The sequence below is a fragment of the Salmo trutta genome, chromosome 6 (genome assembly GCF_901001165.1).
Source record: "Salmo trutta chromosome 6, fSalTru1.1, whole genome shotgun sequence".
Classification (NCBI taxonomy): Eukaryota; Metazoa; Chordata; class Actinopteri; order Salmoniformes; family Salmonidae; genus Salmo; species Salmo trutta.
In genome coordinates, this window is record NC_042962.1 from 45,927,100 (window position 1) to 45,954,274 (window position 27,175).

At 43.1% G+C, this 27,175-nt stretch overlaps 1 protein-coding gene across 2 annotated transcripts in view; it reads left to right on the forward strand.

Moving 5' to 3' along the window:
• The first annotated feature begins 724 nt into the window (after positions 1–724).
• LOC115196040 (lymphocyte antigen 75) overlaps positions 725–27,175 on the forward strand; it is a 42,142-nt gene continuing 15,691 nt past the window's right edge. For both annotated transcript variants that reach the window (XM_029756515.1, XM_029756516.1), the window contains exons 1-21: positions 725–989; positions 2,745–3,170; positions 6,894–7,067; positions 8,038–8,199; positions 9,008–9,127; positions 10,294–10,434; positions 10,750–11,126; positions 11,397–11,501; positions 11,711–11,799; positions 12,063–12,232; positions 12,413–12,612; positions 12,845–12,987; positions 13,577–13,655; positions 13,759–13,830; positions 14,201–14,324; positions 14,575–14,610; positions 22,188–22,357; positions 22,928–22,992; positions 23,192–23,268; positions 26,408–26,544; positions 27,033–27,138. In XM_029756515.1, the coding sequence (XP_029612375.1) occupies positions 896–989; positions 2,745–3,170; positions 6,894–7,067; positions 8,038–8,199; positions 9,008–9,127; positions 10,294–10,434; positions 10,750–11,126; positions 11,397–11,501; positions 11,711–11,799; positions 12,063–12,232; positions 12,413–12,612; positions 12,845–12,987; positions 13,577–13,655; positions 13,759–13,830; positions 14,201–14,324; positions 14,575–14,610; positions 22,188–22,357; positions 22,928–22,992; positions 23,192–23,268; positions 26,408–26,544; positions 27,033–27,138 (3,067 nt within the window). In that variant the 5' untranslated portion in view covers positions 725–895. The remainder of the gene's footprint in view (positions 990–2,744; positions 3,171–6,893; positions 7,068–8,037; positions 8,200–9,007; positions 9,128–10,293; positions 10,435–10,749; positions 11,127–11,396; positions 11,502–11,710; positions 11,800–12,062; positions 12,233–12,412; positions 12,613–12,844; positions 12,988–13,576; positions 13,656–13,758; positions 13,831–14,200; positions 14,325–14,574; positions 14,611–22,187; positions 22,358–22,927; positions 22,993–23,191; positions 23,269–26,407; positions 26,545–27,032; positions 27,139–27,175) is intronic.

The following is a 27,175-nucleotide window of genomic DNA, read 5'->3' on the forward strand; positions in this document are numbered from 1 at the left end:
GTTGTATCTGAATTGTGTCTTGCTATACTACTTTTGCTTTGAAATGAGTCATCTGCATTGAGATGGTCTGCAGTGCACTGTGGGGGTGGTATCCGAATATTGTCTTTATCCCGTTTATTTCTACCATATTTGCTTTGAAATGAGTTCTTTGCATTGAGATGCTCTGTGGTGTGGGACTAGGGCAGGGGTGACATGATGTGGATGAGGGAGACTGAGTAGGATGGACTCGTGGGTATCTCTTTAGGTTCCAAATGGCATCCTATTCCCTATTTAGTGCACTACTTTTGAAGAGGTCACATAGGGCTCTGGTCAAAAGTAGTGCACTATATAGGGAATATGGTACCATTTGGGAGAAATTCTTTGTCTGGCAATGGTATCTACGGACTGGCCTGACGGTTGTTGTTGGCTGAGAATGCAGGCTTCATGGTTGAGATGATTCACTGCATGATGTTTCATTGCTGTTCTTATTTGCTTGTCTTTGAGAGAACTGACAGTGGCTTATGATAGTTGGAGACGCAGCGTCAACATACTTTTATTTATTTATCAGTGCCTTTTGTCGTTGACTCAGCATAATACACATGTACTGTGAATTGTGTATCATATTGCAAAATAACATCAATAAAGGTGTCATTTTCAGTTCGCGGACTGGGAGTGGTCTGTGATGCGTAGTTGAATGTTGGCGAATCACAAGCTCGCAATCTTCCACGGCGAAAAACGCAGAAAACGGTAACAGCCTAGGAAGGGGCATTGAGAATAGTCACAACCAGCTGTCAGTCAACAAGTTTAAAGTAGGCTTGTGTTACTTTGAAACGCAGAATTGGGTATGCGCAAACTGTAGGCAGGCTACTGGAGACGTAGAGAATAGAGAAGACGTGGTATTATAACCATAGTGAAAATGACACTCCAAGCAACCGTTTACCTATGTGTTTTCTTATTCCTTTGGGATAAAACTATTTGTTTTGGAACTTGCGCATCAACTACATATTCCGGTAAGTAGGGTGCTTTCCATTTTCATCACTAGGCATGCGCGCCCCGTTCCTGGCTAAACTCGTTGAAAGATTATCGCGTTTCCATAGGCTCTACTGCTACTTAGAGAGTCCGTGGTAGCCCATTATTGTTTTAAATGGGGGGGAGGTTAGGTTTAATAAAGAGACTTCAAGCCCCTTTGTTCAATTTCAAAAGCAGGAAACGTACGTTTGCCGTATAATCAATTTCCTCATTCCTCATCTGCTTTCAAAATGCGTAATGGCCATTTTATAAAGTATATCCATCATAATTAAAATAACGACCTCTTGAAACCCCTCTGGCGTTTCAAATGTGCAGCCCTATTGAGTATTTTGGTACAATGTTGCAAAGTCATTGCTGCGAGGTTGGTCAAGTAGACGTTACTGTTCTCGCTCTCTCCCGGTTAGCCTCTCTTTAATGAGCATAGGCCACCTTATTAGACATACACAATGTTGCTGTGCCAGCCTATAAATAGCTAATCTCATACTCATCATAGGCTGAATATGTTCAACTCAGTGATGCAGTCTGTTATGTTTCTGAGTTCAACTGCTAACCTATTATTATAAAAGGCACAAGGCGAGACCCAAATGCAGACACAGGAGGCAGATGGTTGAGCTCCGATATTTATTATAGCAAAAGAGGTAGGCAAAAGGCAGGTCAGGGACAGGCGAGAGTTCATAAACCAGGTCAGAGTCCAAACAGTACCAGGCCATAGGCAGGCTCGAGGTCAGAACAGGCAGAGTGGTCAGGACTTGCAAGGGTCAAAACCAGGAGGACTAGGAAAAAACAGAGACTGGGAAAAATAGGAGCTAGGAAACCCGCTTGTTGACTTGGCACAGGGAGACAGGAAACAGGGGTAAATACACCGGGGACTAATGGGAAAAACAGGTGACACCTGGAGGTGGGTGGAGACAATCACAGAGACAGCGGAAACAGATCAGGGCGTGACAATTATACAGTACACATGATATTGTTTATGGTTTTACATTTATGACAGCTACTGTCATTTGAGTTTTTCTTCCTAGTTTGTCCAGTAAATCAGGTCAATACACTATGGAGAATTAAACCATTTACTTTTATGTTGTTTACTGTTTAATAGTTCCTTATATGGTCTTCCTTATTAGACATACACGTTCACATTTGCACACTTTATACTGTATCTAATTGTTGAAAATAAAGGCTATTTTCAGCTCATCGAAAGTGTTTCAGAGTGAAACATCATACCCAGTTGTATTTAATTGGCCTCTAATTAAATTAAATTCTTTAGTCCAGATCAGGAAATGATAAAACCACTCTGTATTGTTGGTAGAATGTTTAATGGATTTAAGGCTGCCACATGATGGAGGATAAAAGCAATTGGCCTGCTCACTGAGAATATTATCAGCAATCAATGTTGGAGACCATGATAAGCACAGGCCCAATAGACCCCTGGCCTTTCTAGATTATATTTTTTTGCTTATCTGACTGTTGTTGATTGCCTTGAAATGTAGTCTTGGTTCCCTGCCTCCACGGCAAGCTGTATTTAGGAATAGATAACCAGCAGCTAAGCTGACATTTAGATGGGACGTTGTAGATATCAACCAAGCATTCTAATGAATAGTGATGCAAAATATATTGTAAACACACTAAAATATTGTGTTGAATGAACTTATATTGTTGTAGTGATGTCACTATATTTACTAACACTTTATTATGACTATAATATCACTATATTTACTTATGTTCATGATCATTTCCAGGTAACGACACCTTCACCATACAGCATGTGAGCACAGGGAAGTGCCTGGTAGCTATGTCCACGTCTGGGACTGGAATTTACGGGATAGCAGGGGCTAAGTCTGGAGGGTCCGGGTTCAACGTGACCCTGGGGGAGTGTGACGGTTCCAGGGGGTCACAGTGGAAGTGGGGGTCCGGCCACCGTCTCTTCCACGTGGGCACATCCCGATGCTTGGGTCTGGAGGAGAACACCAAGGCCCTGTCTCTGTTCAGCTGTAGCCCCATGGAGAACACCATGCTGTTGTGGAGCTGCCTGGACGGGGCCGTCTATATGGTAGACCAGATGGGCCTCACGGTGACCGACGGGCTGGTCGGTGCCAAGCGCGGCTCCTCAGACTCCTGGAGGAGGGATGAGTCGACCGATAATATCTGCCAGCGGCCGATGCGCAGTGAGTGTGTTCTGTCCTCTGGGCGGCTTATTCTCCTAATGGAATAGAATAGAGCATAATAGAATAGAATAAACATAGGCCTAAATGAGATGGGCAAAACTATCTATGCTTATTTACATGTATAAAACCTCTAGCCACATTTTACAAGAATGCACTGAATTTAGATATACACAACTGTTCAAAAGTTTGGGGTCACTTCAAAATTTCCTTGAAAACATACATGAAATGAGTTGTAAAATGAATAGGAAATATAGTCAAGACGTTGACAAGGTTATAAATAATGATTTTTAATTGAAATAATAATTGTGTCCTTCAAACTTTGCTTTCGTCAAAGAATCCTCCGTTTGCAGCAATTACAGCCTTGCAGACCTTTGGCATTCCAGTTGTCAATTTGTTGAGGTAATCTGAAGAGATTTCACCCCATGCTTCCTGAAGCACCTCGCACAAGTTGGATTGCCTTGATGGGCACTTCTTACGTACCATACGGTCAAGTTGCTCCCACAACAGCTCAATAGGGTTGAGATCTGGTGACTGTGCTGGCCACTCCATTATAGACAGAATACCAGCTGACTGCTTCTTCCCTAAATAGTTATTGCCTAGTTTGGAGCTGTGCTTTGGGTCATTGTCCTGCTGTAGGAGGAAATTGTCTCCAATTAAGCGCCGTCCACAGGGGATGGCATGGCATTGCAAAATGGAGTGATAGCATTCCTTCTTCAAGATCCCTTTTACCCTGTACAAATCTCCCACTTTACCACCACCATAGCACCCCCAGACCATCACATTGCCTCCACCGTGCTTGACAGATGGTGTCAAGCACTCCTCCAGCATCTTTTCATTTTTTTTCTGCATCTCACGAATGTTCTTCTTTGTGATCCGAACACCTCAAACTCTGTCCAGTGTCTGTCTTCTTTTTCCCATCTTAATATTTTATTTTTATTGGTCAATCTGAGATATGGCTTTTTCTTTGCAACTCTGCCTAGAAGGCCAGCATCTCGGAGTCGCCTCTTCACTGTTGACGTTGAGACTGGTGTTTTGCGGGTACTATTTAATGAAGCTGCCAGTTGAGGGCTTGTGAGGCGTCTGTTTCTCAAACTAGACACTCTAATGTACTTGTCCTCTTGCTCAGTTGTGCACTGGGGCCTCCCACTCCTCTTTCTATTCTGGTTAGAGCCAGTTTGCGCTGTTCTGTGAAGGGAGAAGTACACAGCATTGTATGAGGTCTTCAGTTTCTTGGCAGATTCTCGCATGGAATAACCTTAATTTCTCAGAACAAGAATAGACCGACGAGTTTCAGAAGAAAGTTCTTTGTTTTTGGCCATTTTGAGTCTGTAATCGAACCCACAAATGCTGATGCTGCAGATACTCAACTAGTCTAAAGAAGGCCAGTTTTATTGCTTCTTTAATTAGCACAACAGTTTTCAGCTGTGCAAACATAATTGCAAAAGGGTTTTCTAATGATCAATTAGCCTTTTAAAATGATAAACTTGGATTAGCTAACACAACGTGCCATTGGAACACAGGAGTGATGGCTGCTGATAATGAGACTCTGTAGATATTTGTCAAGGGGTGTACTAGAGGCGAAGTCAGGTGCAGGAGAGCAGAGTAATGTTTAACAGGTGCACTTTTATTTTCATTCCCAAAAACTAGAGCACTACATAAATCAAATGCGCTCAAAACACGGAACATAACAAAAGTAAGGCGCGTAATAAAACACCACAATAACACGAAACAATTACACACAAAATACATGATGGGAAACAGAGGGTTAAATACAAGTAGATTGATTGGGGAAATGAAAACCAGGAGTGTATGGAACAAGACAAGACAAATGGACATATGAAAAATGGAGCGGCGATGGCTAGAAAGCCGGTGACGTCGAACGCCGCCCGAACAAGGAGAGGAGCCGACTTCGGCGGAAGTCGTGACAATATTCCATTCGAAATCAGCCGTTTCCAGCTCCAATAGTCATTTACAACATTTACTATGTCTACACTGTATTTCTGATCAATTTGATGTTATTTTAATGGACAATTTATTGATTTTTTTTCTTTCAAAAACCAGTATTTCTATGTGACCCCAAACTTTAGAACGGTAGTGTACCTGGACTCTTCCGTTGATATCTTTATGAAGAACATCCTGTATCACTTGGAGACAATATATTTAGCATGGTCTGTTGTATGCTAATGTCAGGTGCACCGTACAGAGCTCTGCTTGGCAGTCAGATGTTTTATTAGTTCCGTTTGTAATTGAAGGGGAATCTTTCCAACCAGAATTAGCACAGTCTTCCTTGTAACCGTGTTTGTTAACACGGCTAATATGACTCGGCAAGGCCTGTCATTTTAACTAAACGTAGGGTATGGTTGAAGCTCATTTGCTGTATTTCTACACAATTTTAAAAACTCAAAAATGCAATTTGGAGAACAGCTTTATTGACTCCAGCCTTTATCACCTTGGCTGCTGTAGCTTCATTTGGCGCAGTCGATAGGGGACTTAACATTCTACAAACACATGTCATACAGCAGTTAGCTGCTACACACTAGCTCAGCACCGGGAATTAAAAACTCTAGTTTCCTTTCAAGTCAAACAGCCATTTTCCACCTCTGCACTGTTTTGAGAGAAAAGTTGCATTGTTCACTGCAGCCTTTCCTCCCGCTCAGAGGCGTCCTAAAACATGTTCTCTACTACGATAAACAGCCTGCCTCAGAGCTGTCTGTAACGGGTGTCGTAATGATTGGACCAATGTGCAGCGAGAACATGTATACTCATCTTCTTTAATTGGTTAAAAGAAGGAAAAACAAACAAAACACGTATACAAACACAACGACCGCCACTAACAGTCCTGTCAGGTGCTCAGACACTAAACAAGGAGACAACTACCCACCATTCCCATTACAAACACACCCCTATACATAGGACCTTCAATCAGAGGCAACGAGGAACAGCTGCCTCCAATTGAAGGCCAATCCCAATTAACTAAACAGAACTAAACAACCTAGATCTAACATAGAAATACACTAACCTAGAACATAACCCGGAACACTCTAAACAAACACCCCTCTACATAACACATAGCCCAACAAACCCCGAAACATTCTAAACAAACAACCCAACAAACCCCGAACCACATAAAACAAACACCCCCTTCCACGTCCTGACCAAACTACAATAACAAATAACCCCTTTACTGGTCAGAAAGTGACACTGTCCACATAGTTCTAAATCTAGCCCACTAATATTGCTAAACTGCATTTGCATTTTAATCTGCATTAGAATGATTTTAGTAGCCTATTTTAAATTGTTGGTGTTGAACTAGGGTATGGTGACTGCCATACTGTGCCATATCCAATTGATGCCCCCTGCACATTACATTAAATAAATACCCTTGACCCTGTTCCATTTGAAATCATATCTATGGCACTGTATGCAAGTTGTTTGCCAGTGGCCTTGTGCTAAATGATGCAGTTTAACATTATCTAAACTCTGGCCCTCCATTGAAAGCAGCAGCTTTTGTATTCAATGAATGTGTTCTGTGTACAGGTCCTACATTAAGGACCTGTACACAGACCTGTCCTACATACTAAATCCAGTTGAGTTGACAGTCAAACTGTGCGAGGTTGTATCTTTAGATATGTCCAGATTGAATACTATCTCCGATATTCCTAATAAACTCATTTGAAATGGGTGCCATGGGATTCATTCAAATGATTTCTCCTCTACCCATAGTTGTCCACACCACCAATGGGACGTCGACCGGGGAGCCCTGTGAGTTTCCCTTCCACTACAACGGCAGCTGGTACCACGAGTGCCTCCCCGACGACCAATCATCTGAACTATACTGGTGTTCCACAACGTCCGACTATGACGCTGACAAAAAGATGGGATATTGTCTAAAACATGGCAAGTTTTCTTTTTTAATTATAGATATAAATCATGATTCTGGAATGAATCTACTACTAGTCTTCTTGTACCGTTTTCCTTCACATATAATGATTACTGGAACTAGTACTAATAGAGTACTTAAAGGAAAATATATTTTGGTATTTGTTTCATTAGTCCGTTGTTAATATAATCCCAAAATGTTTTGCATGTCAGCAGTCAAATTCAGTTGTAACTTTCTGACATTAATCAAATTCAGTTGCCCGATTGCTGACGTACAAAACATCTTGGGATTATATCAACAACGGACTAATGAAACAAATACCAAAATATAGTTTTTGGATGGAGTTTTCTTTTTAGTACTCTACTAGTCTGGGTGGTGTTTCCCTTTAAGAGAAGGGAGTAGAAAGATCTTTGTCTCAAGATTGGGCTCAATTCTATTTCAGTTCCCGTCAGTTGAATTAAGGTTGTGAAATTGGCCATAGGAGTGCAAATAATTTTACGGAATTGACTGGAATTAAGATTGACTTGACCCCAACTCTGCTCTGAACCTAGTCTCTCGAGCCAGACGGTTTACTTCCACAATCTTTGAATGTTTCAGTCTGGCTACACGAGACTGCTCTGAATCCACAATGCCCTTCGCTCCTTCACTTTGGCATGTTGGCTGTGAGATTTTCCCAGATGAAGTCTTATGACGGATTACATTTTTCAGTGTCTGATGATGTCAATCCTCTGTGAGGCTGTGTAGGGGGTTCTGACTTAGTTTAGAAATACATGTATGGAGTTCAGACACTGTTTTTATTTGGCATATGTTTGCCGATAAGTGTTCCTGAAATATGGAACGATACATTTGTCTGTTGGATGCTAGTTGAGAAATGGTACTGCTGGACTGCAGTACTACTACAGCGGTACTGCTGGATACGCACACAACCCCCGACATACACACACATACTACCTCAATTCTGAATCCCCTCTCTGATCTCTCACACAGAGGAAGGCTGCAGGGCCCTGTTCGATGGCCCTGAGGGGGGACCCTGTTATGAGTTTGTGTCCCAGGTTGCGGTGACATGGCAGGAAGCGCTGGACTCTTGTCGCAGCCAGGGAGCTGACCTACTCAGCGTCTCCAGCTCAGAGGATCACGCCTTCCCCATTTGTAAGACTGCCTTCCACTATAGTGGCTGTCTGTGGCCGCATTCAAACAAAACAAACATCCCAAACCTACATTACCGGAAGAGTAATATGAATCATGTACTGCAAAGATGCCATACTTGGAACTAGTTGGCACATACTACTTACCTGGAAGTAATTGGGACTACAGTACTTGGGACTACAACTACTTGGCACAAAAATAGTATTGTATTGTAGGAGTTTATAGTGTAGTATTTGTGCCTGTACTTTCAGGATTAGACACACTGGAATTACCCTCTCAATTGTTTAGAAATCAAAATGCATACATTTCACGTGTCATTGTCAGTTTTCATTCTATCACTTCAGTTTTAGCAGCAGCTGCGGCTTGAGCACGCACATGCACCCACACACATACAGAAAGAGGGCAGCCACAGCTCTTTCTCTATGACTGTTCCTTCACCACACAGGAAAGGAAAGTCTTTGTGTGCACTGCAGGATGGTGCACTTTGCAGATGTCATTTGATCTCATTGGATAACAGAGAGGGAGATTTATACAAGGAAGCTTTTAGACGAGAGACACTGCACGACTGTTATTGTTCAGAACCATCACCATCCATCATTATTACACTATTATCATCACAGTTTAGAAGACATGTAAAGGAACCTATTTCACTGACTGTTAAGAGGGGTTAAAACATAGCTATTCTTTTATTGACTGATTGCCTATATGATATATGTCCACACGGGCAGTAAAAATGAAGATTCTGTCATTTACTTTGTAGCTAGATTAGCTTGTCTAATCTGGTCTGGTCTCTGTTCTGTGTGAACTGAAGTGGACGGGGCCCATAACAGCAGGCCAGCCAGGATGTGGATCGGCCTACACCAGCTGGACATGTCTCAGGGCTGGCAGTGGTCAGACGGCTCACCCCTCAACGACGTGCGCTGGGACAACGGTGAGGACACAACACATACAGACACACTGCTTTAGCTTGGTACTTTGTGCAACTGTGGTACAACTATGTAATAACCATGGTACAACTATGGTACATATATGGTATTACTATTTATAGTACAACGATATAGCCGCGGCACATATACTGTATAGTACACACATTGGTTGGTACAGGTATGCCACAGCCATACCACCCTACTGCCTGGCACCCATCTCATTCTCCAGCCTGTGTCACAATGCCACCAGGGAAACACAGAGGCCAGTGTTGTGTTGTGAGCAGGCAGGCAGGGTCATTGTGACTGGACGCAGCACTGCACAGGGCCAGGCAGTGTGTGTGTGCTTGAGGACCGTCGTGAACGAGCTTGAACAACAAGTCAACTTGCCTGAATGGGCCTCTGTATATAACCATTAGCACGTGGCCTAGTCAAATGTAGTGCACTGTAAATGGGAATAGGCTGCCATTTGGGACGACTGCTGTGTCAGAGTGGTGATGACGTCACTATCACGTTTCAAGGTAAGACCCAGATGCAGACTGTGTTGAAGTAACAATGTTTATTACAACAACAGGGGCAAAGGTGCAGGATGACAGGCAGGGTCAGGTCAGGCAGAGGTCGGTAATCCAGAGTAGTGGGGTAAAGGTACAGGACGGCAGGCAGGGTCAGGTCAGGCAGAGGTCGATAATCCAGAGTAGTGGGGTAAAGGTACAGGATGGCAGGCAGGGTCAGGTCAGGCAGAGGGGTCAGTAGAAAAACTAGAAAACAGAGCAAACTGGTAACAGACAAACAGAGAACACGGGTATAAATACACAGGGGAAAACGGGGAAGATGGGCGACACCTGGAGGGGGGTGGAGACAAGCACAAAGACAGATGAAACAGATCAGGGCGTGACAGTCACTGTCCTTACTCAGAGCCCTTTGACCTCTCTGGGTTGTGTTTTTGTTAACCCTCAGTACCGAGGAGTTTACTGCAAAGCAGTATCAATGAGCAAGCCTGCTAACTTTGATAAACAAACAGAAATAACTACTGATTTTCTGGTTCATTAGGAAAGCTAAACTAAGAGAGTGTGTGTGTGTGTGTGTGTGTGTGTGTGTGTGTGTGTGTGTGTGTGTGTGTGTGTGTGTGTGTGTGTGTGTGTGTGTGTGTGTGTGTGTGTGTGTGTGTGTGTAGGGATGCCACACACATCAATCCTAAGGGAGTCAGACTGTGGAATCGTGAATTCGAAAAACTACTACGAGAGTGAGATCTGCGATAAAAAACTTCCCTACATCTGTAAGAAAAACGTCAACGTCACCCAGTCGGTAGCAACAGGTAAGAGTTAACCAGTTTATCACATTAATAGGGAAGGTCTTACTCTTTTATCCTCCAATTAGATATACTGTATTTCTGTCCTCTGCCAAAGGGATTTATGTAGCACCTTTTTCCATGGTGCTGAAGCACTTTACATTTTAACGCCATCCTAGCTTTGCATCTCAACTCAACTGTATTTTTCCCTCTGTTTTTTTTATCTTTAGAGTGCTCTTCCAAGTGCTCAAATGTTTAATTTACATGTCAGGCCATCCTAGCCTTTTAACTCACACAATATTATTTCTATCTATCTTTTCTTGATCTTGTTTTTCTCTGCAGAGCCTTTGGTGTATAAATCCACCATATGTGACGAGGGCTGGGCCCCTTGGAACATGTTCTGTTACAAGCTGGTGAAGGATGAACCAAAGATGTTTTCTCAGGCCGAGAATTACTGTAAGACCATCGGAGGAGGCCTGGTCAGTCTACACAGCCTGGACAGCATGGAGATGATCAGCACTCAGTTCCATGCAGGTACACTGCACACTCAGAGAAACCAATCACAAGATGTGTTGGGCGTGTGGATCGGTCTGAACGGGACGGGGAACCCAGCCATCCTTAGCTGGGTTGATGAGACACCAGTCTCCTTCACCTACTGGGACAGGAATCATCCTATCCAACCCTCAGGACACTCTCACTGTGTCTACTACTTTGGAGAGGTGTGTGTGTGTGTGTGTGATCATTGGCAAGATGGTTTAGCCTACAACAGATCTTGCTTGGCTACTTCTGGATCTGTTTAAACAATAACATGCTTTGACAGGCTAACAATTTGCTAAGAAATAGACAGTAGGTCCCATTGCTCACTTTAATTTCATCAACATGACATTGTACTCATAGCAGACCTTAAATGTTGGGCATTACAACCCCTATAGGAAGTCTATGTACGGTATATCTAGACCCATGCCTTTATCTCCTTTTTCTGTTTCCAGTCTCATGGCTGGAGGGTTGGGAGCTGTACCCAGGAGCTGCCCTTCATGTGTCAGAAGAAGGGAGAGGTGAACGAGTCTTCTACGGCAGGATGCCCTCCTGAAGGGGTAAGCATTGTTCCCCAGCCCCAACCTCCTCTTCCCAGGACACGCTGTACCTTGTCCAGCTCTTTTGATTGATTTCATTTGTTTAATTTATTCATTTTGTTTTCATTTCCGAGGACAAACAACAAACGGCATCTAGCTGTAGGGTAACAGTTGAATGATTGTTGATTTCATTTTATTCGTTTTGTTTACATTTCTTCCCCTTCCTGAAGGACTGGAGGAGACATGGGAACTCGTGCTACAAAGTGGACTCTAAAGAAGTGTCGTTCAGGGACAGGTGTGATCTCACCATTAACAACAGGTACAGCCGGTCCATGTTTTCGCTTTCATTCCCTCTTTTAGCTCTTTCTTTTCCGGTCACTGTAAAGTAAACGCTGTGTTTCAGAGAAATTGCCTTGGAAGGGTGCCAAAACCCAACAGCATTCCACGTTAACTCTCAACACTCAGCGTGGTCTCACTAATTGTCTTGTTCCCTCTTGCAAGGTCCAAAGTGGTGCACTATATAGGGAATAGGGGGCCATTTAGAACGCAAGGCTCAGTCGTTCTTCAACGTGTTCTCCACAGGTTTGAGCAGGCCTTCATCAATAGACTCCTTGCAGAAGAGATCAACGTAAAGAGCCAGTATTTCTGGACCAGCCTCCAGGACATAAAGACTACAGGGGAGTACCAGTGGGTCGCTCAGGATGGCTCGGAAATCAACGTTGCATACACCAACTGGGGCGTGTTTGAACCAGGTTAGTCCCGACTGAGAAGTATTCTGTATTTGGGTGAGGGTTTAACCTTGTTGGGGTTTCAGTGGTGAGAAATGGAGAGAAACAAGTGATCGGTGTGCGTGAGTTACGTGTGTGTCTGTGTGTGTTACATACGTGTGTATGCGAGTTACTTACGTGTGTGTCTGTGTGTGTGTGTTTCAGCCCTAGCAGGGGGCTGTGCAGTGATGTCCACAGCCAAGCCTCTGGGTAAATGGGTAGTAAAGAACTGCACCATGTTTAAAGCTGGCTCCATCTGTAAGAGAGACATCGCCGCTCCACAGCCCCTAGAGCCTGAGCCTGACCCTAACCTTCCCTGTCCTGATGGATGGACATCCAGGCCTGGCATTTCCTACTGCTACAAAGTATGTGTAGGCCTGTGTGTGTCCTTGAAATGAATTGACGCAGATCCAGTTTACTTCACTCACAAGCATGTGTCCCCTCGCTGTGCCTTAGTGACCTTGTTGGTTTAAGTTACTGTGTCGTTGCACATTGAGGTCTCATGACGACCCGATTGCCGTATGTTAGTGTGTTACAACAACATTACCGTAGGGTCTTGGCGTGTTAGTATTGGTAACCGTGGCAATGCTGTGCCAGGTGTTCCACGAGGAGAGGCTGAGTCGTAAGCGGTCCTGGGAGGAGGCAGAGAGGTTCTGTGAGGCCCTGGGGGCCCATCTGCCCAGCTTCAACCACCCACAGGAGATGAGTGCCCTGCACTATGTTATGAGAAACTCCATCAGGTAGGGGCCCTTGCGCACAGACACACACACACACACACACACACACACACACTCTGCACCTACCACTTGCGCATATACTCACATGCACGCACACACGTCATTCTTTTGAACTCAGCGATAACACAAACTCAAATCATAATAGTCAGACTAGCCCCCTCAACTAAACAATGCGAATGATGTAGGTATGTTTATAACCACATTCCAACAACAGCAGCTTAATGGCAGCTTTATGCAGTACACGCCACACTGCCATATCTCTCATAGGTCAGAGCTTACACACCGCTCTAGATCCCACCACTGTAACTGTCACCAACGCCCAACACAGTTACCACACACACACATCTGTGTTTTCAAATTCACACAGGATCATCGTCTTTATGCTACTGTGAGCTGATTCCAGTCAATAGTAACAAGTATGGTTCCTACCAGGACACACCCTGTCCTGCAATGCTCTGCAGGGGGAAGGTGCATTCACTAGCAACAACATACTTAAGACACTGGAAGAGTGTTTAAACACTGCCTTTTGAGCCCAAAAAATGATGTGAGAATGATATGTTTGTTAACAGTGTTTGTGTCCTGTCTGTCCCAGTGATGACCGGTTCTTCTGGGTGGGGCTGAACAGGAGAAACCCAGCTGCTGGTTCCTGGGAGTGGAGCGACAACAGGCCTGTGAGTAGAGGACAAAAACATTGTACCTCTGTGTGTAACTCCCGTAGAGATACTATAACAAGTAACCATTCTGATGATATTACATGTCGTGATTCATCCGAAGGTGTCCATGGCCATTTTCCCCCAAGAGTTCCACGAGGATGATGAGTACAACCGTGGCTGCACAGCCTTTAAGGTGGGTTGGTTCAGATACTGGAATACGGCCTCAACAACTGCAGAGCAGCTGCTGGTTGGGTGGTCATGGCAGTTGTCACTACTTAAACCCGCCCTCATTCTGTGTTCATGTCAGCTTCTTCCTACATCAAATGCTCCATTTTAGAGCTCCCTCTCACTACCTGTGAAGTAGCTACATCTTTTGCACTGTCATTACAATCTGTCAGGCATTATCATCAGGGCCAGGAGTTTTACTATCTATAAAAGCCACTGGCCCCAGGGTACAGAAACAGTTTGGTGATGAATATCTGTCTACGGTTGTCATATCTCATGTCGATGTTGAAATGGTTTGTCCTCTTGAAACTAATGTCTCTTTCTCTGTCTTTAACCAGACACTGAAAGGAACCTTTAAGAGTTTCTTTGTCTTCCTGATACATGAATTCCCTCCGCGGCCGTTCTACGCCACCCCATTCCACTGTGACGTCAGGCTGGAGTGGGTCTGCCAGATCCCCCGTGGTAACCACACACACACACACACACAGGCCATCTGATTGTAAACGTGTCCTAGCTCCTCCTTAGTTTCAACTCAAAAGTGTCTGCTTGACCCACGTTGAACCGGTTGGCCAACATAAACAGTCCTCTGTCCATTTTCACAAGAAACCCTATTTAGGAATCAGAGTTTGGGGATATGTTTGGTGACCTTTACATGTTCAATCTTGCATTCTCATAGTTGAAAATAACTGTTTGTTTGTTCATTTTGAAATAGGAAAAACTCCCGAGAACCCAGAGTGGTACAATCCTGGTAAGTCAATCAAATTTCAATTAAATATATTTATAAAGCCCTTTTTACATCAGCCGATGTCACAATGTGCTATACAGAAACCCAGCCTAAAACCCCAAACAGCAAGCAATGCAGATGTAGAAGCATTGTGGCTAGGAAGAACTCCCTAGAAAGGCAGGAACCTAGGAAGAAACCTAGAGAGGAACCAGGCTATGAGGGGTGGCCAGTCCTCTTCTGGCTCTGCCGAGTGGAGATTATAAGAGTACATGGCCAAGATGTTCAAGCATTCATAGATGACCAGCAGGGTCAGATAATAATAATCACATTGGTTGTAGAGGGTGCAACAGGTCAGCACCTCAGGAGTAAATGTCAGTTGGCTTTTCATAGCCGATCATTCAGAGTTAGAGACAGCAGGTGCGGTAGAGAGAGTCGAAAACAGCAGGTCTGGGACAAGGTAGCACGTCCGGTGAACAGGTCAGGGATCCATAGCCGCAGGCAGAACAGTTGAAACCGGAGCAGCAGCACGGCCAGGTAGACAAGGGACAGCGAGAAGTCATCAGGCCAGGTAGTCCTGAGGCATGGTCCTAGGGCTCAGGTCCTCCGAGAGAAGAGAGAATTAGAGGGAGCATACTTAAATTCACACAGTACAACTGGATAAGACAGGAGAAATACTCCAGATATAACAGACTAGCCCTCCGACACATAAACTATTGCAGCATAAATACTGGAGGCTGAGACAGGAGGGGTCGGGAGACACTGTGGCCCCGTCCGACGATGCCTCCGGACAGGGCCAACCAGGCAGGACATAACCCCACCCACTTTGCCAAAGCACAGTCCCCACACCACTAGAAGGATATCTTCAACCACCAACTTACTACCCTGAGACAAGGCAGAGTATAGCCCACGAAGATCTTCCCCACGGCACGAACCAGAGGGGCGCCCCAACCCAGACAGGAAGATCACGTCAATGACTCAACCCACTCAACTGACGCACCCCTCCTAGGGACGGCATGGAAGAGCAACAGTAAGTCAGTGACTCAGCCGCCGAAATAGGGTCAGAGGCAGAGAATCCCAGTGGAGAGAGGGGAACCGGCCAGGCAGAGACAGCAAGGGTGGTTCGTCGCTCCAGTGCCTTTTCTGTTCACCTTCACACCCCTGGGCCAGACTACACTCAATCATACAGTGCCTTGCAAAAGTATTCACTCCTTGGCATTTTCCTATTTTGTTGCATTACAACCTGTAATTTAAATAGATTTTTATTTGGATTTCATGTAATGGACATACACAAAATAGTCCAAATTGGTGAAGTGAAATGAAAAAAATGACTTGTTTAAAAAAATTCAAAAAAATTGAAAACGGAAAAGTGGTGCGTGCATATGTATTCACCCCCTTTGCTATGAAGCCCGTAAATAAGATCTGGTGCAACCAATTACCTTCAGAAGTCACATAATTAATTAAATAAAGTCCACCTGTGTGCAATCTAAGTGTCACATGATCTGTCACATGATCTCAGTATATATACACCTGTTCTGAAAGGCCCCAGAGTCTGTAACACCACTAAGCAATGGGCACCACCAAGCAAGGGGCACCATGAAGAGCAAGGAGCTCTCCAAACAGGTCAGGGACAAAGTTGTGGAGAAGTACAGATCAGGGTTGGGTTATAAAAAAATATCCAAAACTTTGAACATCCCACGGAGCACCATTAAATCCATTAATAAAAAATGGACAGAATATGGCACCACAACAAACCTGCCAAGAGAGGGCCGCCCACCAAAACTCACGAACCAGGCAAGGAGGGCATTAATCAGAGAGGCAACAAAGAGACCAAAGATAACCCTGAAGGAGCTACAAAGCTCCACAGCAGAGATTGGAGTATCTGTCCATAGGACCACTTTAAGCCGTACACTCTACAGAGCTGGGCTTTACGGAAGAGTGGCCAGAAAAAAGCCATTACTTCAAGAAAAAAAGAAGCAAACACGTTTGGTGTTCGCCAAAAGGCATGTGGGAGACTCCCCAAACATATGGAAGAAGGTACTCTGGTTAGATGAGACTAAAATTGAGCTTTTTGACCATCAAAGAAAACGCTATGTCTGGCGCAAACCCAACACCTCTCATCACCCAGAGAACATCATCCCCACAGTGAAGCATGGTGGTGGCAGCATCATGCTGTGGGTATGTTTTTCATCGGCAGGGACTGGGAAACTGGTCAGAATTTAAGGAATGATGGATGGTGCTAAATACATGGAAACCTGTTTCAGTCTTCAAGAGATTTGAGACTGGGACGGAGCAGGACAATGACCTTAAGCATACTGCTAAAGCAACACTCAAGTGCTTTAAGGGGAAACATTTAAATGTCTTGGAATGGCCTAGTCAAAGCCCAGACCTCAATTCAATTGATAATCTGTGGTATGATTTAAAGATTGCTGTACACCAGCGGAACCCATCCAATTTGAAGGAGCTGGAGCAGTTTTGCCTTGAAGAATGGGCAAAAATCCCAATGGCTTGATATGCCAAGCTTATAGAGACATACCCCAAGAGACTTGCAGCTATAATTGCTGCAAAAGGTGGCTCTACAAAGTATTGAATTTGTGGGGGTGAATAGTTATGCACACTCAAGGTTTCTGTTTTTTAGTGTTATTTCTTGTTTGTTTCACAATTAAAAATATTTAGCATCTTCAAAGTGGTAGGCATGTTGTGTAAATCAAATGATACAAACCCCCCAAAAATCTAGGGGGGTAAATACCTTCGCAAGCCACTGTAGGACCTACTGAAGAGATGAGTCTTCAATGAAGACTTAAAGGTTGAGACCGAGTCTGCGTCTCTCACATGGATAGGCAGACCATTCCATAAAAATGGAGCTCTATAGGAGAAAGCCCTGCCTCCAGCTGTTTGCTTAGAAATTCTAGGGACAATAAGGAGGCCTGAGTCTTGTGACCGTAGCATACGTGTAGGTATGTACGGCAGGACCAAATTGGAAAGATAGGTAGGAGCAAGCCCATGTAATGCTTTGTAGGTTAGCAGTAAAACCTTGAAATCAGTTAGTTTGGCACAAACTGAAGTTTATTTATTTATCCGGGTAGCCGGAAAGTAGTCATTGCCGTAGTCTAACCTAGAAGTGACGAAAGCATAGATAAGTTTTTCTGCATAGTTTTTGGACAGAAAGTTTCTGATTTTTGCCATGTTACGTAGATGGAAAAAAGCTGTCCTTGAAACAGTCTTGATATGTTCTTCAAAAGAGAGATCAGGGTCCAGAGTAACGCCGAGGTCCTTCACAGTTTTATTTGAGACGACTGTACAACCATCAAGATTAATTGTCAGATCCAACAGAAGATCTCTTTGTTTCTTGGGACCTAGAACTAGCATCTCTATTTTGTCCGAGTTTAAAAGTAAAACATTTGCCGCCATCTACTTCATTTATGTCTGAATCACAGGCTTCCAGGGAGGGCATTTTTGGGGCTTCACCATGTTTCATCAAAATGTCCAGCTGTGTATTGTCCGCATAGCAGTGAAAGTTAACATTATGTTTCCGAATGACATCACCAAGAGGTAAAATATATAGTGAAAACAGTAGTGGTCCTAAAACGGAACCTTGAGGAACACCGAAATGTACAATTGATTTGTCAGAGGACAAACCATCCACAGAGACAAACTGAAATGTTTCCGACAGATAAGCTCTAAACCAGGCCAGAACTTGTCCGTGTAGACCAATTGGGTTTCCAATCTCTCCAAAAGAATGTGGTGATCAATGGTATCAAAAGCAGCACTAAGGTCTAGGAGCCTTGGTCTGACACCATTAAAAGGTAATTTACCACCTTCACGAGTGCAGTCTCAGTGCTATGATGGGGTCTAAAACCAGACTGAAGCTTTTCGTATACATTGTTTATCTTCAGGACGGCAGGGAGTTGCTGCGCAACAGCTTTTCCAAAACATTTTGAGAGGAATGGGAGATTCAATATAGGCTGATAGTTTTTTATATTTTCTGGGTCAAGGTTTGTCTTTTTCAAGAAAGGCTTTATTACTGCCACTTTTAGTGAGTTTGGTACACATCCGGTGGATAGTGACCCGTTTATTATGTTCAACATAGGAGGGCAAAGCACAGGAAGCTGCTCTTTCAGTAGTTAAGTTGGAATAGGGTCCAGTATGCAGCTTGAAGGTTTAGAGGCCATGACTATTTTAATCAATGTGTCAAGAGATATAGTATTACGAAACTTGAGTGTCTCCCTTGATCCTAGGTCCTGGCAGTGTTGTGCAGACTCAGGACAACTGAGCTTTGGAGAAATATGCAGATTTAAAGAGAACTCTGTAATTTGTTTTCTAATGATCATGAGTTCATGAATTTATTACTGCTGAAGTGAAAGCCCTCCTCTCTTGGGGAATGCAGCATTTCAGTTAGTTTTGCGACAGTATCAAAAATACATTTTGGATTGTTCTTATTCTCCTCAATTAAGTTGGAAAAATAGGATGATCGAGCACCAGTGAGGGCTCTTCAATACTGCACGGTACTGTCTTTCCAAGCTAATCGAAAGACTTCCAGTTTGGTGTAGCGCCATTTCCGTTGCAATTTTCTGGAAGCTTGCTTCAGGACTCGGGTATTTTCTGTATACCAGGGAGCTAGGGTCATATGACAAATGTTTTTTGTTTTTAGGGGTGCAACTGCATCTAGGGTATTCCGCAAGGTTAAATTTAGTTCCTCAGCTAGGTAGTTAACCGATTTTTGTACTCTGACGTCCTTGGGTAGGTGGAGGGAGTCTGGAAGGGCATCTAGGAATCTTAGGGTTGTCTGAGAATTTATAGCACGGCTTTTGATGATCGTTGATTGGGGTCTGAGCAGATTATTTGTTGCGATTGCAAACATAATAAAATGGTGGTCCGATAGTCCAGGATTTTGAGGAAAAACATTAAGATCCACAATATTTATTCCACGGGACAAAGCTACAGTTGAAGTCGGAAGTTTACATACACCTTAGCCTAATACATTTAAACTCAGTCTTTCACAATTCCTGACATTTAATCCTAGTAAGAATCCCCTGTCTTAGGTCAGTTAGGATCACCACTTTATTTTAAGAATGTGAAATGTCAGAATAATAGTAGAGAGAATGATTTATTTCAGCTTTTATCGTCACATTCCCAGTGGGTCAGAAGTTTACATACACTCAATTAGTATTTGGTAACATTGCCTTTAAATTGTTTAACTTGGGTCAAACGTTTCAGGTAGCCTTCCACAAGCTTCCCACAATAAGTTGGGTGAATTTTGGCCCATTCCTCCCGACAGAGCTGGTGTAACTGAGTCAGGTTTGTAGGCCTCCTTGCTCGCACACGCATTTTCAGTTCTGCCCACAAATTTTCTATAGGATTGAGGTCAGGGCTTTGTGATGGCCACTCCAATACCTTGACTTTGTTGTCCTTAAGCCATTTTGCCACAACTTTGGAAGTATGCTTGGGGCCATTGTCCATTTGGAAGACCCATTTGCGACCAACCTTTAACTTCCTGACTGATGTCTTGAGATGTTGCTTCAATATATCCACATCATTTTCCTACCTCATGATGCCATCTATTTGTGAAGTGCACCAGCCCCTCCTGCAGCAAAGCACCTCCACAACATGATGCTGCCACCCCTGTGCTTCATGGTTGGGATGGGGTTCTTCGGCTTGCAAGCCTCCCCCTTTTTCCTCCAAACATAACGATGGTCATAATGGCCAAACAGTTCTATTTTTGTTTCATCAGACCAGGGGACATTTCTCCAGAAAGTTCGATCTTTGTCCCAACGTGCAGTTGCAAACCGTAGTCTGGCTTTTTTATGGCGGTTTTGGAGCAGTGGCTTCTTCCTTGCTGAGCGGCCTTTCAGGTCATGTCGATATAGGACTCGTTTTACTGTGTCTATAGATACTTTTGTACCTGTTTCCTCCAGCATCTTCACAAGGTCCTTTGCTGTTGTTCTGGGATTGATTTGCACTTTTCGCACCAAAGTACGTTCATCTCTAGGAGACAGAACGCGTCTCCTTCCTGAGCGGTATGACGGCTGCGTGGTCCCATGGTGTTTATACTTGCATACTATTGTTTGTACAGATGAACCTTCAGGTGTTTGGAAATTGCTCCCAAGGATGAACCAGACTTGTGGAGGTCTACAATTTTCTTTTTTAGGTCTTGGTTGATTTCTTTTGATTTTCCCACGATGTCAAGCAAAGAGGCCCGGAGTTTGAAGGTAGGCCTTGAAATACATCCACAGGTACACCTCCAATTGACTCAAATGATGTCAATTAGCCTATCAGAAGCTTCTAAAGCCATGACATCATTTTCTGGAATTTTCCAAGCTGTTTAAAGGCACAGTCAACTTAGTGTATGTAAACTTCTGACCCACAGGAATTGTGATACAGTGAATTACAAGTGAAATAATCTGTCTGTAAAACTTTGTTGGAAAAATTACTTGTATCATGCACAAAGTAGATGTCCTGACCGACTTGCCAAAACTATAATTTGTTTACAAGAAATTTGTGGAGTGGTTGAAAAACGAGTTTTAATGACTCCAACCTAAGTGTATGTATACTTCTGACTTCAACTGTAGGTCCAGAGTATGACAGTGGCATTGAGTAGGTCCGGACACATGTTGGACAAAACCCACTGAGTCGATGATGGCTCCGAAAGCCTTTTGGAATGGGTCTGTGGACTTTTCCAAAAATGGGAATATTATCTGCCATGACTACAAGGTCCAATAGGAATTCAGGGAACTCAGTGAGGAATGCTGTATATGGCCCAGAGGCCTGTAAACAGTAGCTATAAAAAGTGATTGAGTAGGCTGCATAGATTTCATTTCTAGAAGCTCAAAAGATGAAGACAGTCTTTTTTAATTTTTTTGTAAATTGAAATTTGTGTTGTAAATGTTAGCAACACCTCCACCTTTGCGGGATGTGCGGGGGATATGGTCACTAGTGTAACCAGGAGAGGCCTCATTTAACACAGTAAATTCATCAGGCTTAAGCCATGTTTCAGTCAGGCCAATCACATCAATATTATGATCAATGATTAGTTAATTGACTGTAACTGCCTTGGAAGTGAGGTATCTAACATTAATTAGCCCTATTTTGAGATGTGAGATATCACAATCTCTTTCAATAGTGACAGGAATGGAGGAGGTCTTTATTCCAGTGAGATTGCTAAGGCGAACACAGCCATGTTTAGTTTTGCCCATCCTAGATCGAGGCACAGACACGGTCTCAATGGGGATAGCTGAGCTGACTACACTGACTGTGCTAGTGGCAGACTCCACTAAGCTGGCAGGCTGGCTAACAACCTGCTGCCTGGCCTGCACCCTATCTCATTGTGGAGCTAGTGCAGTTAGAGCCCTGTCTATGTTGATAGATAAGATGAGAGTAACCCTCCAGCTTGGATGGAGTCTGTCACTCCTCAGCAGGCCAGGCTTGTTCCTGTTTGTGGGTGAGTGGTGTTGACATGTAGGTTTGGTAATATCTCTTGACTTTTTCTGATGAAATTATATAACAATGTATGATAAGCCATCAGTTAAGAAGTATGAGCTAAGTTTTTTTAAATATATTGAGTACTAAAAATAGGATTTGAGAATAATGATATTGATCTGTTGCAGGTGGGCACCATGAGACGTCCATATTCATTGACGGTAACGAGTTCTGGTTTGTGACGGAACCAAAGCTGCCATACGAGGAGGCTCGCTTGTACTGCAACAGCAACGGCAGCAAGCTGGCAGCACCACAAAGCACCAACGCAGCCATACAGATCCAGAATAATCTGCCACAGGTACAGAATAGTGCAATTACAGTACCGTGGTGGACGCACCATACACCATAACTTTTTGCCAGACTGACTGTACGGTATAAATCTAGCTAGTATAAGAAACAGTTTAAAGCTGGAATCCATAATGGTGTGACTGCCACGTTTGTTTGCAATATTACAACAACAAAGAAGTTCCTTCCAACAACGAACACAGTTTTCCCCTGACATCATTGCACTTACAGTAGAATATGTACTGCAATTTCTCTTTTTAACCACGATGCTAGATGTTCCTCTCCTCCGTTTCATCAACAGAACAAAAACAATAACGTCCTGGGGGCGAACTGTGGCGCGGTTTGCTCTTATGCAGATTTCAGCTTTAAGGCTAGTATATCAACCCTGACTGTAATGGATATAGAGCCGTAATGGAGAGAAAGAAGGCCACTGAACTATCCTAATAAAATGAAGACGAGAGAGAGAGAGCGAGAGAGAGAGAGAGAGAGAGAGCACTGTGTGTGTGAGAGAGAGCAGCAGGGAGTGGCTTTGTTTAGTCCTTGTGTGTTTATTTATGAATTGACTTGTGACCTGATTGGGCAGATGCCGGCAGGGAAGCAGAGCTGGTGGGTGGATATAAGAGACCCTGGACACTACTTCCCCATAAGGTGAGTCACGCGGTCACGTGGCAAGTCACACCTCACCAACCAACAACGAGCCCCCTGACACGGTCAGACAGCAACACCCGTTCTAAAACACTGCCTCCAAAACGTGTCTTGAGATCAAAGTTCAAGTCAAATATAAGTGATGTTATTGTGTATGTTGGTTAGAATGAGAGTGAATGACTTTCTACTCCTGTCCCTCTAGGTTACCCCTTATGCAAAACTACCATGCTACGTTCCTGGGCAGGTGTACAACTATCAGTGACAAGAACATCTTCCCAGGTGAATGAAAACGTAACTACAGCACAAAGAGCAGTTGAAATCAAGTTCTTTCCTTTAGATCATGTAGAAAGGATTATAATGTCGGCCGTTGGTTACTATGACACTTCCCACTGTGCGCACACTGGTTGAATCAACGTTGTTTCAACGTAATTTGTCAACGTATTGCGACGTGGAATCAACGTGGAAAATACATTGGATTTGAAGAAAGTAATCAACCAGTACCGTTTTCGTTTGATTTGAAACAGTGTTGTAAACATTGAAATTAGGGGAAAACTTCAAGAAATTTACTTAACCTGACGTAACAGGTTGTTACATCAATCTAATTTCAAGACATGCTAACCTCTCCCTATTACAATAACAGGGGAGGTTCACATTTTCTTCGGGGGTATGATACTTGTGCATCTAACTTTCTCAGTCATCATTATTCACGATTCATTTAGGATTATCCGTAATCATGGTAGCATTCACATTAATGTAGAAGGGGTTTAGAAACCTAGTATATTCTTATTTACAATACAAGTGACTCCAAAATGACCCAATACAATATTTATCATCCATTTTATTGGGCACAAAATAATCTGACACAAATCCAAAACAAACAGCAAATGCATCCAAGCAATTTGTGGAGTCACAAGCTTGATGTAGTCATTGCATGCTATGAATATGGGACCAAATACTTAACTTTTTACTACTTTAATACACGTAAGTGAATTTGTCTCAATACTTTGGTCCCCTAAAATGGGGGGGACTATGTACAAAAACTGCTGTAATTTCTAAACGGTTCACCCGATATGGATGAAAATACCCGCAAGTTAAAGCTAACAGTCTGGCTTGAACCTCATAGTCATTGTATCATTTCAAATCCAAAGTGCTGGAGTACAGAGCCAAAACAACAACAAAAATATGTTAGTCTCCGAATACTTTTGGAGCTGACTGTATGTTGTTCATTATATACAATAGGCCCTATATATACTATCCCTGTAGAAGATCTCCTTCTCATGTTGATATTTGGTTGCGTTCTCAATTCAATATCCAGTTTGTCTACAAATTCATTATTGATATGTTGGATTCACGTCTCCATCTCAACCAAAAATCTAATTTAAGAATACCAGGAAATTTCATTTAATCCCATTCTTGAACTTAGATTTTTGGTTGAGATGGTGAAGTGAATCCAACATATTAACTTGTAGATTTAATTTGAAATCAACCAACCGTCCTTCATATACAATAAAATATCAAAAGGTAAAAGTCATGAATATCATGAATTTGGCATCGTATTTATAGAGCTAATGGTAACTACTTCTAAATGTGTTGTGTTTCCAAAGCTGAGCAGGGTACATAGAGGAAGGCATCTGGATGGTGGACTCGTTTTCACTGAAGTGCATTACCCCACGTATACCACTAGGAGTCACTGTTGAGGCAGACATTGTGAGACTGTGGCTTCACATTTTATTTCAATACACCTTTTTATTTAGCTTGACGTTGAAACAATGACGTTGATTCAAACATGCCATTTTACTATCAACATTGAAACAAGTTCAAATAAAATATGTCTAATCAAGTCTAAAATTCAACAATTTCAACCACCCAATATACTGTATATTGAATATATTATTGAAACATATTTTGTACGTTTTTATGTGGAATGTAACTCAATTTCAATGTATAAATAGTTCTGATGATTATGTCAATTAGATTGATGTAACAACCTGTTAATCAGGTTAAGTACATTTATTTATACAGAACAAAAATATAAACCCAACATGCAACAATTTTAAAGATTTGACTGAGTTACAGTACATATTGAAATCAGTCAATTGAAATAAATTCATTAGGCCCCTAATCTATGGATTTCACATTTTTGTGAATAGAAATAAGAATCTGTTGGTCACAGATACCTTTAAAACTTCTTATGGCTTGAATCCCGTTAGCGGGATCGATATGTCGACAGCCAGTGAAAGTGCCTCAAGCAGCACAAGACATCTCCTTCGCATAGAGTTGATCAGGCCACTGTGTCCTGTGGAATGTTTCCCACTCCTCTTCAATGACTGTACGAAGTTGCTGGATATTTTCAGGAACTGGAACACGCTGTTGGACACGTCAATCCAGAGCATCCCAAACATGCTCAATGGGTGATTTGTCTGGTGAGTATGCAGGCCATGGACGAACTGGGACATTATAAGCTTCCAGGAATTGTGTTCAGATCCTTGCGACATGGGGTAGTGCATTATCATGCTGAAACGAGGTGATGGCGGATGATGATGAATGGCACGACAATGGGCCTCAGGATCTTGTCATGGTATCTCTGCGTTCAAATTGCTGTCGATAAAATGCAATTGTGTTTGTTGTCCGTAGCGTATTACTGCCCATACCATAACCCCACGACACCATGGGGCACTCTGTTCACAACACTGACATCAGCAAACTGCTCGCCCACACAATGCCATACACATGGTCTGCATTTGTGAGGCCGGTTGGACTTACTGCCAAATTTTATAAAACGACGTTGGAGACGGCTTATGGTAGAGAAATGAACATTAAATTCTCGGGCAACAGCTCTAGTGGACATTCCTGCCGTCAGCATGCCAATTGCACACCCCCTTAAAAGTTGAGACATCTGTGGCATTGTGTTGTGTGATAAAACTACACATTTTAGAGTGGCCTTTTATTGTCCCCAGCACAAGGTGCACCTGTGTAATGATCATGCTGTTTGATCAGCTTCTTGATGCAATACCTGTCAGGTGGATGTATTATCTTGGCAAAGGAGAAATGCTCACTAAAAGGGATGTAAACAAATTTGTGCACACCATTTTAGAGAAATAAGCTTTTTTGTCTGTATGGAACATTTCTGGGATCTTTTATTTCTGCTCATGAAACATGGGACCAACACTTTACATGTTGCGTTTATATTTTTGTTCAGTGTAAGTTTAAGTTTTACCCTAATTTCAATGTTTACAATGCTGGTTGAAAATAGATGAAAATAGTACCGGTTTGACAACTTTATTCATTTCCAATTGGTTGACACATTACGTTGAAACAACGTTGATTCAACCAATGTGTGCCCAGTGGGTTGTTACCTTTTATGGTTCAAATGTGACCGGTCACACACACTCACTCAGACACACTCCTGCCCCTCCAGAGTACGAGTACAGCTGTGAGCTGCAGCTGCCATTCGTGTGTGAGAGACACAATACCACGGCTATAGAGACCCAGCCTGGAGACCCTCACCCCATTGGTCTGCCCTGTGAGAACGGCTATTTACACTTCAGGGACAAGGTCAGTCTGTCGTACACACACACACACACACTGGAGACTGTCATATAGTAACAGCTGACATGGAGTGAATGGAACGGTATAAAACACATGGAAACCAGTTGTGATACTGTTTCATTCGTTCCATTCCAGCCATAACAATGAGCCCGTCCTCTGATTTAGTCTACATACAGGTACATTCTGTGTAAGCCAGAGTGGGTGTGGTATATGGCCAATATACCACAACTAAGGGCTGTTCTAAAGCACGACACAACGCAGAGTGCTTGGATACAGCCCTTAGCCGGGGTATATTGGCCATATACCACAACCCCCCGAGGTGCCTTATTGCTGTTATAAACTGGTTACCAACGTAATTAGAGCAGTAACAATACATGTTGTCATACCCGTGGTTTACGGTCTGAAATACCACGACTGTCAGCCAATCAGCATTCAGGGCTCAAACCACCCAGTTTCTAATAATTGTTATTGAATGTTGTCGTTGCTTTTTCCAGTGCTACGTGGTGATCAGTCCTCTGTACGTTACTTTTCAACACGCCAACGAGCAGTGTCAGTCGATGAGAGGAACTTTACTTACTATTACAGACCAAGTTGAACAGGGTGAGTAGTAATCCTTCTAGTAGATATCTTTTACCTA